Here is a 19,519-nt window from a genome sequence, read left to right on the forward strand (position 1 = left end):
GTGAGCTCATCATCAGCTCCCATAAGTTCGATTATCATCTTTATGCTGACAATTCTCAAAGGTACTTATCTAGCCCTAACCACTCTGCCGATCTCCACTCTCACATCTCTAACTGCATATTGAACGTCTCAATCTGCATGTCCCATAGACATCTTAAATTCAGTATGTCCAAAACTGAACTCAGTATCATACCCTAAATCATTCTGTCCACCTTCCAAACTTCTCTTCCTGTCAATGATATCCCCATTATGCCAGTTACCTAGGCTTGCAATCCAGGCGTCATCTTCAATTCTTCCCTTTCTCTTTCCCTCAAATCTTATTTGTTACCAAGACCTGTAGATTTTAACCTTTGTAATATTTCTTATATATACTCTCTTCTGTCCTCTGAGACTGCCACCACCTTGGTATAGACCTTCATCACCTCATGCCTGTACTATTATAATAGCCTGTTGGTTAGTTTCCCTACCACAAGGTTCTCCCCATTCCAGTCCATCTTCCATTCAGCTGTCAAAGTGAACTTCCTAAAGAACAGGTCTGACCGTGTCACTTCTCTCCCCCCCCCCCCCCCCCCCCCCCCCAGTAAACTCCAGGATCAAATATAAGGCCCCCTGTTTGACGTTCAAAGCCTTTCGTAATGTGCACTACCTTACTTCTCCAGTGTTCTTATATGGTTTATTGTTCCTTGCACGATACTCCATCTTCTGACTAAACATTTTCACTGGTTGTCCTCCCATGCCTAGAATGATCTCCCTCCTCATTTCTGCCTCTTTGATTCCTTGGTTTCCTTCAAGTCTCAGCTAAAACTTCACTTACAGGAAACCTTTTCCAGTCCATCTTAATTCTAGTGCCTTTCTTCTGTTGATTATTTCCAGTTTATCTTGTTTATAGCTTATTTGTATATAATTGTTTGCAAGTTATCTCCCCATAAGATTATGAGTTTCTTGAGTACAGGGCTTATCTTTTCTGTTTCCTTGTATCCCTAGCTCTTAGCACATTGCCTAGCGAATAGAAGGCACTGAGTAAATATTTATTGGCTGACTGACTAAGAGATGCTTGGTAGCCTTGAAGGAGAAATTTCAGTTGAATTAACTGGGGCATTGGCAAATATCAGCCACCAGTAGGTGATAAATTTAGATAGAATGAACCTCAGAAAATTCACCAAGTTTTCCTACCTTTTCTAGATTATTTGAAAATGGTTAGTCAGTCAATAAACATTTATTAAGTACCTACTATGTACCAAACACTATGCAAAGTACTTCTTAAATGAACAGGACTCTATTGTTGTATGATACTGTTACTGTCATTTGAAGTGTTCCTTATTCTAGATGAGTTTTAGAAAGTAAAATTCTTATTTCAGTGTATTATTTCATTTTATTTTGTCTTTTTTCTTTTCAGGCTGTGCCTTCCAAAGAAACTCAATTTCATAATGCTACACCAATGTCTTGCATGATATCAGCTTCAACCTGTAATAATTGTGATCACAATGCAGAGTCTGAGATATTAAAACAACATGTACCAGAGCTGGACTCCTCTTTCCATTCTGTTTTATCACTCCCATCAGGTAAACCTCCTCATAAGGAATTTCCAAGTAGACTAACAAAACTTTTTAATGTTGAAATTTGTTCATCTTAAATGTAATATGTAATTTCTTCTCAAGAATTCTTTTATCCTTCTTTACTAGTCATTGGATACATACAATTTCTCAGAATTGGACAAGTCTAATTCTTCACTAACTAAGTTAATATTCTAACTCTGCTTAATAAATTCATGAAATACATCAGAAACCAGTTTATTTTATTTTTGTATAAAGGCTCTAACTTTTGACTTCCTTTTGAATTAGTTAAATCTTTAATACTTTTTGCTAATGCTATCTACAATACCAAAGTGTGTTTCTCAATGGTAGGAAAATGTGATTTTTCTTGGACTATTTTCTTTTTAGTAATCTGAATTCTTAATATAATATTGTGCATAGATATACTTTTCCTAACCAAATAATATTAGTGGCCAGTATTTTGCTCTGAGTTTTTCCAAAGTTGGAATAAGATCATCTCGGCCAACTATTGTGGTAGATGACAATCTTGTACCTTGGAGTTCTTAAAAAGATTCTCTTAATCGTGGGGTGTCTATAGCCTTTGACCTAATAAAGAAGGTCACTGAGTGACTGTTGGATACCCCTTTGTTTTTGCTTTCTGCTGCTCAGGACTTTCCATCCTGGACCACACTGGAACTGCCAAGTATTAGGAAAATGAAAACATGTCTTGCCTACCTATCCTGGCCATGCCAAGCTCAGAGGTTGTATGGCATAGTGGTTAGAGTACTGGTGAAGTCTAGAAACTAAGGTTTTGGTCTTGTCTTACATGTGATATGGTCAAGCCAATTGATCTCTCCTGACCTCAGTTTCATTAACTCTAAAATGGGGATAATAATATTTATACTACCAACCTACTCTACAGGATTTTGTGAAGAAAGAACTTTGGAAAATTCAAAGCACTCTAGAAATGTCAGTTGTTACTCAATAGTTTGATCAAGTAATCACTGTGAGTTATATGTTCTTCTCTACATTAGGAATTTGAATGTTACTTTTATTTCTCACTTTATGCCAGAACTCTGATTATTTTCTTAGGGCTCCTTGACCTGGGGGTCCAAACTTTCTTATCCTTTTCTTTCTACATTGGAACCTCTAAATTTTTAGAAGAGGCTTTATTGGCAACTATGCCTTAATTTTTACATTTCTCACCTTTAATTTTCTGTCTCCTGAAAAGGCTGTTTGCTAGACTTTCATCCAAGTAAACATCACTTTGATTCTTAACATGTATTTATACTTGTTCAAGTTATCTCTCCTGGAAGATTTTCTCCATGGTAGTCACTACATCTGCTGGAGGGATTAACAAAATGCCAAGCCCTTTTACTTCTTGACAGTCCTGAAGAAGAATCCTATCCTTAGGACTCACACTCAGTTGCTTTCCAGAGTAATCTTTAACATTCATAGCAACCAAAACACAATTGTCCCCTCAGTCTTTCCCAGCCTTTTCTCTGTACCTCTGATATGAGTTCTTAGAATTTTTTACCTAAAGAAAAGTGAAAGACATTAAGCAGCACCAATATCTGTTTGTGTCCTTTTGTCATAAATTTTGTGGTCCAATTAGTGTCAAAAGTACCTTCTTCCCTGGCTACCAAATTGTATTTTCTTCTTTGATGAGGTTGGATTTACCTGTGCCTTTTAAAGTCATGACATTGATTTAGGAATGAGGAAAACCATAATTACAGCTCTTAGGGACTTCCTATTTGAAATTTTCAGATCAGCCAGCTGGTTCTCCCCTAACATTTTCATAAAGCACTATTGTTTGGACCGACTCTCCTGTTGAGGATGTCAGTACAGTCTTACAGCTATGTAATGGTTATTTTTAGCTTGACCTTCCTTTCAACCTCCCTATTGTCTTTCCTATTGAATAAACAGAGAGATGATTTTAGCCTATCTTTGGAAAAGCCCCAGTTACTTTACAAATAAGCTTTTATTCAAAGTTGTGCAGTCCTTAATAGCTTGAGCCGATTCCTTCCCTACTTTCCTCTTGGAATCACATTTTTAGGTCCCTTTTTAACAACTAACAAGGGCATTTTTAGGTTTTTCTCTAATCATAAACAAGGACTACTCTTGGTTGAAGAGGTATGTAGCCCAAAGGCACAAAAAGTATGAATTCAGACTGACTGTCAATGAAGATACTTCTTCAGAAAATAAGCTTATTACTAAGTAACTGGGGAAATCAACAATACTTAATTGCTTAGTGAACATTTTCAGGGAGAATGTATTCTAATTTTTATTTGACCGCATGTGGACCCACTAGAACTTGGGATGTTTTGCCATATGGTCTCCAGTGCTCAGATTAGGATCCAGAACTGCTTTAATTATTTTAGCCTGTCCACCTCTTTAGGGGACACATGTAATATATGTATGCATATATACATGTATGTATATGTACAGGGATACATGTATGTATATCCAGCTAGGTGGTACAAGTAGATAAGAGTGGAGTTGGAAAGATCCATCTTTCTGAGTTCAAATCTGGCCTTAAGACACTATCTGTGTGACCCTGGAAAAGTCACGTAATCCTATTTGCCTCAGTTTCCTCATCTGTAAAATGATCTACAGAAGAAAATGGTAAACCACTCCAGTATCTTTGCCAAGAAAACCCCAAATGGGGTCACAAAGAGGCATACGTGACTGGAATGACTGAACAGACACACACATACACTCTCTCTCTCTCTCTCTCTCACTCTCTCTCACTCTCACTGTCTCTCGCTCTCACTCTCTCTCTCTCTGTCTTTCTCTCTCTCTCTCATACTTGTAGGCTTGTTTTATTCCATACCATAAAGCAAACTTTGGTGGGTTTGAGCCAAGTATCCTATGGGTACTCACAATGAAGTTTCCTTTATCAGAGAGAACTCCACTTCTAAAACAGTGCTCACTCTCATTTCTCTCTCTTCCTTTAGTTGACTTCAGCTTCTGTCTTTGAAAATCATTCTCTTAATCATGCCTGTGTCAAAGAGTATATCTCAAAACCAAATTAATTATCTTTGAAAATAAATGCTTTTTTATTATTTTATTTTTGCCTTCTTAGTAGGTTAAAATGATTTAATATGCAAAATGTGTTTCATTTCCTAGTTAGTTCCTTTCTAATTGCTGGAAGACAGGTACGAAGTACTCATGTATAGAATAAAGCATTGCCTTTCCTTGTTCATCTTTAAAAGAGAGAGAATATGTCACTGTAGGCATTTAACTTTTGTAAAAGCAGAGATGAAATAGTTGTAGCCTTACCACAGTATTAATGTAAGTGAATTGTGACAGGTATCATTTCAGTATCTTTACAGTGTTTTAGAAATTTCAATAAAACTTCACTGACTCAAATTGCAAAGTATGGTGGGTGATGAGTTTTCAGTCTATTTTGTTTGCTATTATGATATGTCACAAAAGTCTTAGTGCAGTTTTAAGCTTTAATGACTTGAGAGCATGAATGCTATAAATTTATGAAAAATATCAATTGAAAGTTTATTTAAATTTCATTTAGACTTTTTTAGTTTTGGAAATTTTAAATAATTATATGACTAATTGTATGCATTATATAAAATGAATAACAAATTTTTTATCTTAATTTTAACTCTATGGGGTACCTTATCCTTATGCACTGTTTCTTGTTTGACCACCTCATCCTCTTAATCTGTCTTCATTAGACTCTTTCTTTTGATGACATGTCAAAAATGTCATACATATGCATCAAGACCTCATTCTTTGGATGATCTTAAGGCTAACGTTACAAATTCAATCCTGTCATTCACTGAGTAGTAGCTGATGAGTTATAACAAAGTTCAAAAGTCAACTAGAATGATATTTAACACAAAATGTTGGTTATGTTAAATTTTAAGAAGAAATGTTCATATTTAAATTTTAAATAATTAGCATTTAAAATACTGGGTTTTTTGTATGTTTGTAGCATTTATACTTCTGAAGATATTAAAATTTTAAATTGCACTAAGACTTTTGGGACACCTGCCATTTTTAGTAGAATCATTTGGAACATCTAATTTTCGATTTTTTTCTAGAAATCAAACAAGCATCAAGGAATTTTAATGCCTTTGCATATCTTTTACATAATATTTTTAAATTGCTGATATTGGCTTATGGGTTTTACTGTATTTTTCCTACATTGATTTAAAAACATTACTGATCTTGTGTATCAGATTAATAATGTAGATTTAAATAATTTCCAAAATATTATTAACAACTCATTTAGAAAATTTCTGTGCCAAATCTGAGTTTCAAAATTATTACTGTTTCCCAAAATACTATGCAGCTTATAAAGAGAAGAAAAGAACTAATTTTTCATCCACAAAATGTAACTTTTATTGATGGAACAAATTTTTACTTTCTTTTTCATTTTTCAGATGTTCCACTTCATTTACATTTTGAAACACTGTTAAAAAAGAATGAAATCAAAGGAGACCTGGCTGAAAGTACATTATTGGAAGATGAATGCATCTTATCTTCTTCAACTGGTATGTCCTATCTAAAAATCTTAGAGTTAGAGATATTTTTGGCTCAACTCTTTCCTGCTAATTTTTGCTTTTTAAGCATATGTCACTGTTTTTCCCTTTTTTGGTGAGGCAATCGGGGTTAAGTGAGTTAAGTGAGTTACCCAGGGTCACACAGCTAGTAAGTTTCAAGTGTCTGAGGCTAAAATTGAACTCGGGTCCTCCTGACTCCAAGGCCAGAGCTCTATCTACTGTGCTACCTACCCTAAGCATGTATCATTTGAAACAGGAAAGACAGTTTCTTTCTTCATTTTACAGACCACAATTATGAACTTTTAAGTTATATTTCTGCATACTTGAATTTACTATTTGTTGTAAAGGATTAAAATTGAGGCAGTACAACTGAATTTAATCTGAGTGTTATTGATATCCTATGACATAATGACATTTTAGTAATTGGGAAATTAACAGATGTTACTCAGGAATAATAATTTACCTTCTCTGTAGGTAGTAATAAGGGGAAAATAATGGAAATGGGAGTGTAAAGAATTTGCTGATTCTGATGAATTATTTTTTTCTATTGGTCACAATTTCCCTGTAAAATTTTCATTTTTCAGCATATTTTTATGTGCACTGGTAACCAGGCTTTTGATGTTCTTTGCTGTTCCTTATTTTTATTTTAACAGTTTTACATTGGCAGATTTTAAAAAAATTTTGTTACATACGATATCCTGGATTATTCTAGATATATTGCTGATAATACTTTTAGGAACTGAGAAACAAAAGTTTTGCCTGTGGAAATCTTTGCCAATGCATATTTCTTTGTGAGCAGAGAAGGCTGAAATGTTTCTCTTTTGAGCTAAACAAGATTAACCTGCAAAATGTTTGAAATGAGAAAGGTGTCAAAGATGAGCCAAATGGAAATATAAAAGCAAATTTGACGGAGTGGTGGGGGTAGTTAGGGAAGGGAATCTTCACAACTCTAAACTTTGCAGCAGATCTGAATTAGTTGATGCAACACAGATGGAGGACTAATGACTCCCAGTGTAGAGAAGGAACTGAACTTAATGTCAGACAAAGGAAACTGGGCTGCTTGCATTCTGGGATTTTATGTGCCAGCTGACCAGTCCTGGTCAGGAGGATGAGCTCTTTGCAGTGCTTTTCCAGTTTTTTAGGAGTAGTACACAAAATCTACTTCCCTGTCATGAAAATGTAATGGTGAATTGAGGTACTTTTTTTTGGTAGGGGAGGGGGTGAAGGGCTAGGAGAAACCCAAGTAGAGGTGAATGTTGCTGATGTACACCTCCTCTCAATAAACTGTTTGGATGGATGTGGGCATGAGTTTACAGATTTTGTAGTTTTTGTCTTCTCTCTATTATGATATTTAAAAGTTTGACTTTTTTGAGCTTGTATATGCAAGATATTTTAAATTAAAGATTTTAATTGAACCTGTCATAGTCTATTTGTATTAATTCATTAAAAGGCCCTACTTACATGTTTTGTTATTGTTTATTTATTTATTCATGTTTTTTTTCTGTAGCACATATTACACAGAGTACTACTCTTACCCCATGGAGAAGTGGATATTTCCCTGTATGCAAACCTCAGACCAGGTCAGAAACCTCAACACAAATATTACAGGGAAGAAAGAAAAGGCACTTAAGTGAAACAGCTCTAGGTAGGTTAAAGGAGTAAAAACCCGGGACATAAAGCACCCCAGCTGTTTGGCCTGTCCTGCAGAATAGTTGTTAGTCTAGAAGGAGGCCAAGACATAGCTGTCTGTCATAGCATGAAGAACGAAACTCTGTAGGCAGCTCTCAATTCTTGGTGAGCAGAACATTGTCTTTGTGGGCTATTGGGGGCACCTCAGGACTTCCTGTCCTTGTTGTCCAGATTGCTATGAGGATTGTAGGTTGGCAACAAGTAAGTCTCAGGCTACTCCAGGGACTTGACTTTCAAATGCAAGTGAATACTGAGAAGGTCCTATTTATTACAGACTTCTCTGAGATGTCCTAAAAGTTAACAAGAATCACTTATAAGTGGAGCCCCAAAATACAAATTACTTTCTTAATGGTCTTTGTAACTCCCTGGCCTTCCTTGTAGCTCACATAGTCCTGTGGCTCTGCCTTTGTGTGTGTATTGCCTGCAAGGGTGGGGGAACCTGTGGCCTCAAGGCCACATGTGGCCCTCTGGGTCCTCCAGTGCAGCACTTTGACTGAATCCACACTTCGCAGAACAAATCCCTATTCTGTAAAACTTGGACTCAGTCTAAAGGCCACACCCAATGACCTAGAAGGCCACATGTGGTTTTGAGGCTGCAGGTTCCCCAACCCTGGCCTAGGGGATGCTAAGAGCTCTAGGAGGTGCAGTCTGGGAGCAGCTAATAGTGATGAGCAGGGATAGTAGTGCCTTGATTGTGTAAAAGTATCAGCCTAACCTGCTACCCATTTGGTGATGGGCATGCTTCAATCAGTCAACAAGCATTTATTAAGCACCTACTATGTTCCAGGCACTCTGCTAGATATTAGAGATACAAAGGCAAGAATGATGTAGTCCCTGCATTTAGAAGCTTAAACTCTATTGGAATGTGATTCACTGTTAGACCAATCTTAAATCAACCAACTTTTTGGTATGCTTCCCTATTCTATGAAAACAATTTGCATTTATGATACTTATACTTAATGGATCCAAAATTTCACTGATATGAGTCCTCTTACCCATGCTACAGATCATCATCCATGCACACTTCTCATTCTCCAGTAGCTCATAAAATGAAATAGATTTATAAAGTGTTTCACAAACCTTAAAGTCTTATATCGATGTGAACTCTGATTCTGGTAAATCCTCCAGAAGGGATGATGGGGCCTTTTTTCTAGATCTCCTGGCATTTACAGGTGCCAGGGTAGCATGGAAAATGTTCTGATACTTTACATCAAAGGTGTCAAATATGTGGCCCATGACACTCTCAAGCCACATTAAAATGAATTGGGAAACATTTAACAAAATAAATAAAATACAGTAAATATAGAAAACAATAAATTTTAAAACTAAATCCGTATGTGGCACAAAGGATCCTTATGTATAGATTAAAGGCTCTCATTTCTATTTGACTTTGGCATCATTGCTTTATGTGACTGGCTGGCTTCCATTTTTTCCTGGTCATACATCTCTTTGATTATATCTCTTATGCTGCTTCATGCACATAATTTATCAATTGTAATATGCTGAAGCCTATTTATAGCCACTGCTTATCTCCCTTCCCCTTTCAGTGACCTTCAGTTTTGAATCTTCACAGACTGTGGTATTTAAGGTGTATGTATGTGTGTCTGTCTGTCTATCTATAAACACATATATAATGCATATGTATGTGTGTATCATATATATTATATGTATGTATGTATTGACCAATGTTATATCTATATCTATCTTTCATATCTATTATATTTATGTATTTATATCTATATAGATGTTGATATAAAGTTGGCCTATATATGTGTGTGTATACACACACACACACACACACACACATCCACTATATATATATATATGTATACTCCCATATCAGTACATATATCTTAGAGGGGTACTGTAGATGGATAATAAACTGGGCTTAGAATCAAATAGAGGAAGAAAATAGGTTAGAATTTCACTTGAGAAATTGCACAGTACTTTTTATGACCACAAACCTTTCCCTAAAACAAAGTCCCATCTTGTTTACACCATTATTCTGTACTCTGATACTGCTATATTACTATAAATCATGGAACATGATAAGTTATAATACTAAAAGACCTATATTCTGTGTTTGTTGTAGTGGTGCTGTTATCTATGATAATAGATGTCTATTATCACCTGTTATCATCATGTCTTAATCCAAGATATTTGCTTAGAAATTAGTGTAGTACCATCAAGATGTTTCTGTTTTGTCTATAAAAAGAAATAAACTCCATATTTTAAAATATGTCTGCTTTTTACTAATGTGATACCCTCTCTATCAAGTCAGATCACAACTACTTTATGCTTTAATACATGATTTAATAAATTGCTGTTACCACAAGAATTTATTATATAGTAGCTGGCTAACTGGGTAGCTAGCTGGTGCAGTGGATAGAGCACCAGGCCTGGAAGACCTGAGTTCAAATCCGGCCTCAGACACTTACTAGCTGTGTGACCCTAAGCAAGTCATTTCACCCTGTTTGCCTCCATTTCCTCACCTGTAAAATGAATTAGAGAAGGAATGGCAAACCACTTCAGTATCTTTGCCAAGAAAACCCTTAATGAAATCATGAAGAGTAAAACACAGCTGAAAGGACTGAACATCAACAAAGATGGCTGACTATGTTGTGATGAGCCTCCACAGACATAGTTAGGCTGGTTCTTGAATGATAGACATACGGTCTTTTGCCAGGCCTGTACTCAAAGATTTCTCAACTTGATGGCATAAGATGCTTATAATAGTTATAGTTTTAATGTCTGCTGTTATAAATTAAGATTCTCTGCCCTGTGGATGTTAAATTCAGGTTGAAAAGTCTATTAAGGCCATATATGAGGTAAATCTTCTGTTCCCCACTTGTAGGCATTGAGAATTTTTAATTTTTGCACATATCTGTGTAGTATATTAAATGATATAGTGAAACCTCAAGTCAGACTTTACTACTTTGAAAGATTTTATGATTTAAGGATTATTGCTGAGAAGCACCAAGAGACTGAGTTGCCTAAGGTCAGAAAGCCCCTATGTGTCAAAGGTTGGATGTGAGCTCCAGGCTTTCCTATGCTTGTACCCTATGGCATGCTGTCTCTCTCAGACTGTAAGGGGCAGAGGAGTTGCTGCCCCACATTGGTAGAAGCATCCTATTAGATAATCTCCTATAGGAATGAAATTAGTGGTCTGGTTAAAAAAAAAAATTAAGTCCTTACCAAAGCCCTTAGAGCTTTTACTTAGTCTATGTGATTTGTCATGAGTGAGAGTGTTGATAAAAGAAGTAGAATAAGTAAAGGCTTTGGGAACTTTAGTAAGGAATTTGAGGGGGGCAGGACTGGACATATGATTTCCTTGGTAATAATGCAGTAATAAAGCTTCATATTTATTTTAAATTGTTAAAGAACTCGATTAAGTCAGACTGAAGATCAAGGTGAAATAATAGGAAATATTTCAAATAAACTTGTTCATGTCCAAAAACTGTGAAAACTGAGGAACATTCTGAAAAAGTCATTTATTTCTATAACTTGTTTAATACCTTAGGATCACAGGACAGAGATTAAAGAGACCATATTGATGATCTAAGCCTACCCTCTGGTTTTGCAGATAAGGAAAATGCTTATACAAAATAAACTACCTTGTTATAATCATTCGTGTATTATAAAGTGCTTGTCCCTCTCCTCACCCCCACATAAATCCCATGCAGGAGGCAGGGAAAGTATTATTATCACTAATTTAAAAACGAGGAAATGGGATCTTAGGTCACAACTTGGCCATAGTCACATGGCTAGCAAGCTGCAGAGCCGAGCCTTGAATAGAGGTCTTCTAACACCAACTTGGTATTTGGACTGCCACTAGGTGGGTGTGCTGCTTCTATTATACCATGCTGCTTTTTGTACATCTTCTACACCTAGAGATTTCTCGAGATTTGGTAACAGCTGTGAATATGGTACTCCTAGACACTAGTTATATCACCAAGTTTCAATCTTCTAAATTAACCATTTGTGATTTCTTTGGCCAATAAGACCCTTTTTGTTAAAATTTGTAACTCCTGGGATGATCTTAGTAACTAATGTTAATAAACTATAAAGGCTGACTTTTCACAATATGTTAAATCCAGGTTAATCTCAGGTATGAAATTAAACAGTAATTTACAGGTGATAAAATATTCCTGTGGAAGCAATTAATAAGATGGTAAGTATTAGCACTTTATAACATATTGCTTATAATACAAGATTTGTTTTTGTCTGCTACAGGCATTTGGAAAGAGAACAATTGACTAATGGTCTCATCAGGTCTCTGTAGTCCATTGGTTCTGTCTCGGGAGTGGTATGAAAGGCTTGTGCTCACTTGATAATTTGGAACAAATATATCTGATTTACTCTTCTTGAAATGTTAACTGTTTCAACTCCATTAACCGCTTTTTAATTTACTACATTCTTGATGTTTCCTTCTCTGACAGGAGAAAGAAATAGGTTTGAAGAATTTACTTTACAACACACAGAACCAGGATCCCATAACAGTTTTACTACGGTCACTAATATCAATGTGATATCTAGGTCAACGCAGAATTCATCACAAGTAGGTATTTCCAGTTGATTACTAGAACTGCACTACAAAGAGTCTTAAAAATAAGCTATTTTTGTATGTTTTCTTTTTTAGGGCTCTTTTTGTTCATAGGAAAGAATATTTTGCTAATCTGTAACAGCCCTTGGTTTGAGGTCAAGACCTGGGCTCCAGTTACAGCTTTGCCATTTGTTACCTCTATTGCCTTGAGCAGGTGACTTCATCTCCATTGGCTTCAGTTTCCTCATCCAAAGAATGAGGGATTTCCAAGAGCCTTTATAGCTCAAAATATATGATATGGAAGTAGGACATCTTGGAACAGGGCTTTGAGCCCAGGGCTTCTGGAAACTCTAGGGCCAGCCCTCTTTCCACCCATCATGTTGCTAACAATTTTTTAAAAAGACAAGCTTTTCTACTTTTTACAGAGCTGTCATATGATGTCCCAGATCAATCAATCTATTAACATCACTAAACACCTACTGTATGCCAAGTACTGTGCTACATGCTGGCGGAAATGAATTATTCCAATAGAAAAAATGTAGGTATTTTGACTTCTAGGTTAGTATCAACTGGCTGTGGTAGGACATTCTTCTCCCCTTGATGAAGCTATATGAAACATGGCAAACTATGAAGTCCACCATTCTATTTAGTAGCATTTTTAATGGAGCACCCTTTCTTTGTTAGTTCTTTCCCCTTTAAAATTTTTTAACCTACATTTTATTTATTTTTATTTTGCTTTTAATAAGCTAAAGTGTAGTAAATATGAACTATGACAGATCTCCACACTAAACAATTATATTGCTCAACCTATAAAAAGCCTAGACTATAAGACCAATAATAATTTTAAAATGAAAAATTTAGAAGACAACTTAGGATGCTTTAGATTTTTAAGTCATGTCTACTCTCTGTTTCATTATTCCCCTCCCTATTCACAGATGCCAGGTTAAGATTAAGAACTCCTGCTCTGGGCAGCTGCATTTATATTCTAGGGTTCTTTTGGCTTATGTTGAATAAGCCATGGAAAGAAGGTGGGTGGACACACAAAACTGGTCTTAGATTTTAATGCACAGGACAATTTTAATTAATTATTTGATCCAAAAAAATAGCCTATGACTTTAAATACATATTTTGTATTTAGGTTACCAGCAGGATTTGAAAGTTGGGCTCACTTCCCAGTTTTTTCTGCTTCAGATTTTAGAGCCAGAGTTCAAAACCTCTTAATTGTAACTTACATAAATTTTAGAAAAAGAGAATCTGTTCCATCAGTCTTTAGGTTTACCTTAAGTATAGTAGACACCGTTCAACTATAGATTGTTTTGTGAAATCATATTTTACAGAATTCTACAAGGCGGAGATTAAGAAGTGAGAGCTCTTATGACATCAATAATATTGTGATTCCTATGTCACTTGTAGCCCCAGCCAAGTTGGAGAAGCTGCAATATAAAGAAATACTTACTCCAAGGTATATACATTGTCCTTCCTGACTTTTAAAAAATTATTCTTAAAAAATATCGTTATATTTTAACAACAAAATAGTGTTATATTCCTTACAAAGTTGTGTTGTATTTCACTTTTTCTGCTCCCCTTATCATGAATGAAAAATTGAGGGTCAACATACAAAAAACTCAACCAAATTTAAACATTTTCATTGGTACTAAAGTACCAATTCTTATGAAAATGTTCAATTCTTATTAAAGGCCCTTCCTTATCTACAGCTTTATTTCTTTTATACCTACTCTAAATTTTATCTTTAATCAGCAGATATTAATTAATTGACTTACTGTGTGCAGAGCATTTGAACATAGGCAGTACATAGGTAGGGAAGGAATGGAAGAGATCTCATACTCCTATAATGAGCATTAATACATAATATTTTAAACAATGACATAAGAAGTATCCAAACAAATTAATTACAAGAAAGCACATATTCCATTGCTAGATTATTGGTAGCAGTAGTAAGATAAGTACTGTGGGTTCAGAGGATCTAGATAAGTCTGGCCTAGGAAGGCTTCATTAAAGAGGAGGGACTCAGCTTTCAAGAAGGCTTTAAGCAAGAAGGAAGAGTAGGATCTCTATAGCCAGAAAGGAAGTGGGGAGAAGTATTCCATGAACAGAGACGCTGGGACAGAAATAGGCAATTTAGGATACAATGAATAAACAACTTTCTTTGGAAAGATGAGATTAGGCGTGGACAGACATCCTTGAATACCCGAGTTAAGAAGTTTGAATCTTATGTTCTTGGCAAGGTGTGTTTTTCTGTGGTATTTATAGGGGAAATACCGTGGTAAAAGCAGCATGCAGGATGAATTAGAGGTGGCAAAGCTTATGAGAAGCAGGTCAGGAGATCAGTGAAGAGACTATGACAGTACTTCAAGCGTAAGAGAGGGGTTGGAATTCATTTTTGGTGGTTAAGCCTACTGGGTCTTGGATAGTGTGACTATTCTGGTAAATGAGAATTCCTTGAAGGCAGTGACTATGTCTTATTTATCTATTTATCTTCCTCCCCCCATGTTTCCCCAGCACAGTGCTTCCCACATAAAAAGTGCTTAATGAACATTGACTGCTACTTCACCTTGATTTACCTTGTGAGATAATAAAAGAGAATCAGCAATGTTTACAAAATGCTTAGACATAGCTAGATAAAATAATGTAAATGGGAAATGAAATATTTCTGGTTATATTTTTTAAAAAGTGCTGACATACAGCTTGGTTCAAAATTATTTGTGGGTTCAAAAATTAAGCTAGTCAGATCAGGGTTCATTCTACTGGCAGAAATGAAGCCTCTACTTCTCTTCCCCAAACTTTCTTTTGGAACTTTTGTATCTTTCTTAAAAATCTCATTACTCTTAAAAGGAGACTTGATTATGGAAATAACAAGGGAAGGCACCTAGACTTTGTTATTTCTGCTTATATATTCCATTTAACTTTTAAAACTCTTCACAAGCTGGCCCTACTGTCTTTTGAACATCATTGCATTTCCTCCTCCTCCTCCCATATTTTGGGATCTGGCCGAACTGGCCTTCTTTTTTCTTCTGTACAAATGGTACTTCATCTCCAGCCTCAGTAACTTTGCACTGGCTATCCCCTCATGCCTGGAATGCACTCCCTCCTCACCTCTGCCTTGTGGAATCTCTCTTTCATCAAGACGTAACTCAATCATCTTGTATGTGAAACCTTTCCAGATGCTTCCAATACTAGTGCCTGCCTTCCTCAACCACCATCCTTGTATTGAGCTACTTTGTATCTGTCTCTGTTCTACATGTACTTGTAAAAGGACATGTTATCTCTCCCTAAAGACTGTAAACTCCTTGAAAGCAGGAATTGTTTCAGTTTTTGTGTTTGCGTTCCCAACACTTAACCCAGTGCCTGGCACATAGTAGGTGCTTAATAAATGATCATTGATTGATTTATTAGAAGAATTAAGACTTCAATTTTGGTAAATGAATAATGTTTGAAACCAATTTATATCTTCAACAGCTGGAGGATTGTTGATCTTCAACCTTTGGAAGAATTTCATTTAGGTGAAGAAGTAAGTTGTCTTTTTATTGAAAGGAAAAATGCAAATTATAGTTATATTCTGAAAGTGAATTTGAAATTATAAAAACCTTGGGAGAGGGGTCTGAGGGAGGGGGCAGACTTAAACTAGCTGAGTTTGACTTCGAGCTCTTTTCATTTGTTTTGGATGTTAGAATAACCCACTGTTGTACCCAATTCCATTATCCTAGGAAATTCAAACAACATAACAAATATCTATGTCATCTTTCTTTTTTTTTTTGTTCTTTCTGAAAATGAGCTGATATTAAAACACTTGTTTTTATTCGGGGATATGATAGCTCAGTCACTTTAAGCTTTGCTTTAGTTTGTAGTTCTTAAATTAATAAATTAAATAGAAAGCCACATCTCCTTATTAAACAAAGAATGTGGCAGAACCTTGGTTTTGCTTAGACATCACCATTCAACTTAAAACAGTTTGAATTCAGCAAGTTTTACTAAAGCAGGTTTTCAGAGATCATGTATTTGCATGAAAGTAGTAGAAAAAATGGCAGCAATTTAGCAAAGAAAAATTTCTTCAGCAATCCAGATATTTTTCTTCTACAGATGCTTTCTTTCACCTCTAGCATAATTTAAAACTATAAAGGCAGAGGCCTCTTTCTCTTGGAGGTCACAGAGGTTTGTGCAGTTCACACTTCACAGCTAGCTTGTCAGCCAGGTAGCTGCTGAAGTGAGTGAGCATCACATCTATCTGACTGTTCTCTTCCACTCTCCCCCTATGACCATTGAGGCAAGCAGGGCAGTACTTAGAAAGAAGCAAAAATAATTCTTGGATTGTGTGTTTACTTGAAAAATGAATAGAGATTCTGGAGCCCATAAGTAAAATCATAGGAGGTTTGATGCAGGCTTGTTTTGTGAATCAATTTGCTGAATTGTGAAGTTCTTTTGGTACTTCGGGAACTATATACCCCTTCAGTGGGATACTAAGTGGGCCTGCCTTATAATTAAATGCTTTCTACAGTACAGCTTTAGCATATTTAAACTAAACTTATGCTACCAAAGTTATAACAATAGTGATAGTGATAATGATGATCATGATAATAGCTAGCATATATATAACACCTACAGAGTCCAGGTACTCTGCTAAGTGCTTTGGTCCTCAACCCTAGGAGATAGGTGCTGTTGTTATACCCATTGTACAGTTGAGGAGACTGAGGTAAACAGAGGTTAAGTGACTTGCCCAGGGTCACACAGCTAGTAAGTATTTGAGGTCAGATTTGAACTCAGGTCTTCCTGACTCCATGCCCAATGCTGTATCCACTGTGCCACCCAACTGTCTCAAAAAGAAGAAAGTTAGGACCTACCTAAAGTACAGGTTCTGACTATAGTAGTACTTTAGGGAGGCACCCTCCCCCCCCATTCAGTAAATCCCTATTACCTCCAGAAACAAATATAAAATCCTCTGGCCTTTAAACTTCATGTTTGCACATAGTTGTTCACATGTTGTCACCCTCTTTTTGTGAACTCTTTGACAGCGACTGTTTTTACCTTTCTTTGTATCCTCAGCACTTAAAACTGTGCCTGGCGCATATAATGAATGTATGTTGACTTGACTTTCCCAGACAATTAAATAAAATAATGCTCTTTAAATATCTGAAAAGTATTAATCCTTTAAGAGTAAACATATGCCAAACACACACACACACACACACACACACACACACACACACACACAGTGTTCCTGAGAATATCAGGTATATTTCAAATGTAGCAAAATTATGAAAATAAAAGTGTCGCACACACTAACATTTTCAATGGGTAAAATTCATTCACAGTGTTCTTTAAAGCATTCTATTAAAAATGCTTTGAAATAAATCATTTTCTGGTATTAGTGACCAGACAAACCTTCCAAAAGAGGTTTTAATTTTGTTGTTGTTAAGTTGTTTCTGACCTTTGTCCATGGGGTTTTCTTGGCAAAGATACTGGTTTGCCATTTCCTTTCCCAGTGTCTCTGTTTTACAGATGAGAAACTAAGGCACATAAAGGTTAAGTGAATTGCCCAAGGTCACATAGCTAGTAAGTGTCTTAAGGCCAGACTTGGAACTCAGATCTTCCTTACTCCAGGGCCAGTGCTCTATTCACTGTACTATATAGCTGGGTTTTAGAGGGTTCACCAAAAAACGGCATTAATGTTAATTATAATTTTTTTCAACTTCTTCAGATTAGATTACAGTGAGAATAAATATAAATATCCAGTGTAACAAGAAGACCCTTTGGGAATGAATATGGGGGGAAAGCATGAAATATCCTATTTGGATTTTGGAGATTTTACAGTATTCAGTTAAGAGATTAATGACATGTTTGTTCTCACAGCGAAGTATCCTTTCTGCACAATAAGTTCACAGCCTTAAGTAGTGAACAGGTATAATTCCATTAGGGCAAGTGGCATTTCATAGAAGCATACTAGGTTACATTTTCTGAGCTTTGGATTTAGTAACAATATCCTTTTGACAGATATGGTTGTTACTTACACATACAAGGACCAAAGACAACATCTTATTAGCAAAAGCTCCTAATTATATACTTATTAGAGGACAGTTAATTTTTCATAACTATTTTCTTCAACTAGTGAGTAGTAATTACTCTTTAATACACCACATCTCACTTCACCCTAAATATCCCTAATAGGAATCACTTCCCATTGATACAGGAAGCTTACAAAATGTGCAGGAGGGGTGGTGCAAACCTGTAGTCCCTGCTCCTGGGGAAGCTGACGCTAGGGGATCACTTGAGCTCAGGAGTTCTGAGCTGCTTGATGGCTCAAGTCAAATGGATGTCTGAACCAAGTCCAGCACTAGTAAGTGGAGCAAGACCAAGATTCCTTGCAGATTAACATGGCATGATCAGATCATGGCAGATCAGCCTGGCATGTATAGCCTTCACAATCTGGCTTACTGCCAAGCTTAATTCCTATTTTTCATGTCCTCTTTTCAGGCAAGTTGGCCTACTCAAGTGCCTTGAGCTCCACAATCCATCTCTTTTCCTCATGACTTTGCACAGGCTGACACCATGCACTCCTCCTTCAACAATAGTGATTAGAATTTAAGGCTTAGCTCTGATACCAAATTCTACATGTTCCCCACTTAGTAGTAGCGTGCTCACTCCCTCTTCAAATTATTTTTTATTTATTTGGCTGTATACATATTGTATTATCTTCTTTCCCTTGCCCTAGTAGACTGTAAACTGTTGAAGGCAAAGACTCTGTGTGTGTGTGTGTGTGTGTGTGTGTATGTATGTATGTGTGTGTGTATGCATGGGCATATGGTGCACATCCCCAAAGCTTAGCATAGTAGTAGGCAGTCACCTTTTGAACTGAACTTTTTGTTGAATGACCTCCTAAGTAGACCCTTTTCAGTCTATCTGCTCTTTGAATAGTCTCTTCTACCTTGGCTTCAGAGAGCATACTCTCCTGATTTTTCTTTCTCTAACTACTGTGCCACTTTCACTGGTTTCTCAACCTCTTCTCATATTTCTTCAAATAATAGAGAACCAAGGTTCTCTATCCAGTATTCATAGTCTTTTTATACTCTTTCCCTTAACAATCTCATTTACTCCAACAACCGTCTCTTACAGATGACTTTCAAATTTCTGTCTTTAGCCCTTAGTTCCCCCAAGTACTGGACCTATAACTGTTGCCTACAGGACATGTCTTACAATTCAACGATCATATGTGAAGTG

General features: G+C 36.2%; 1 protein-coding gene across 5 annotated transcripts in view; it reads left to right on the forward strand.

Moving 5' to 3' along the window:
- The window catches only part of KANSL1L (KAT8 regulatory NSL complex subunit 1 like), a 144,332-nt gene that overhangs the window by 113,442 nt on the left and 11,371 nt on the right, over positions 1–19,519 (forward strand). For 4 of the 5 annotated variants that reach the window (XM_027873502.1, XM_027873503.1, XM_027873506.1 and 1 more), the window contains 6 exons: positions 1,396–1,561; positions 5,938–6,048; positions 7,565–7,702; positions 12,186–12,304; positions 13,627–13,751; positions 15,767–15,818. In XM_027873502.1, the coding sequence (XP_027729303.1) occupies positions 1,396–1,561; positions 5,938–6,048; positions 7,565–7,702; positions 12,186–12,304; positions 13,627–13,751; positions 15,767–15,818 (711 nt within the window). The remainder of the gene's footprint in view (positions 1–1,395; positions 1,562–5,937; positions 6,049–7,564; positions 7,703–12,185; positions 12,305–13,626; positions 13,752–15,766; positions 15,819–19,519) is intronic. The other variant, XM_027873504.1, reaches the window with a different exon arrangement.

Source organism: Vombatus ursinus, unplaced genomic scaffold (assembly GCF_900497805.2).
Source record: "Vombatus ursinus unplaced genomic scaffold, bare-nosed wombat genome assembly UNPS02014802.1, whole genome shotgun sequence".
NCBI lineage: Eukaryota > Metazoa > Chordata > Mammalia > Diprotodontia > Vombatidae > Vombatus > Vombatus ursinus.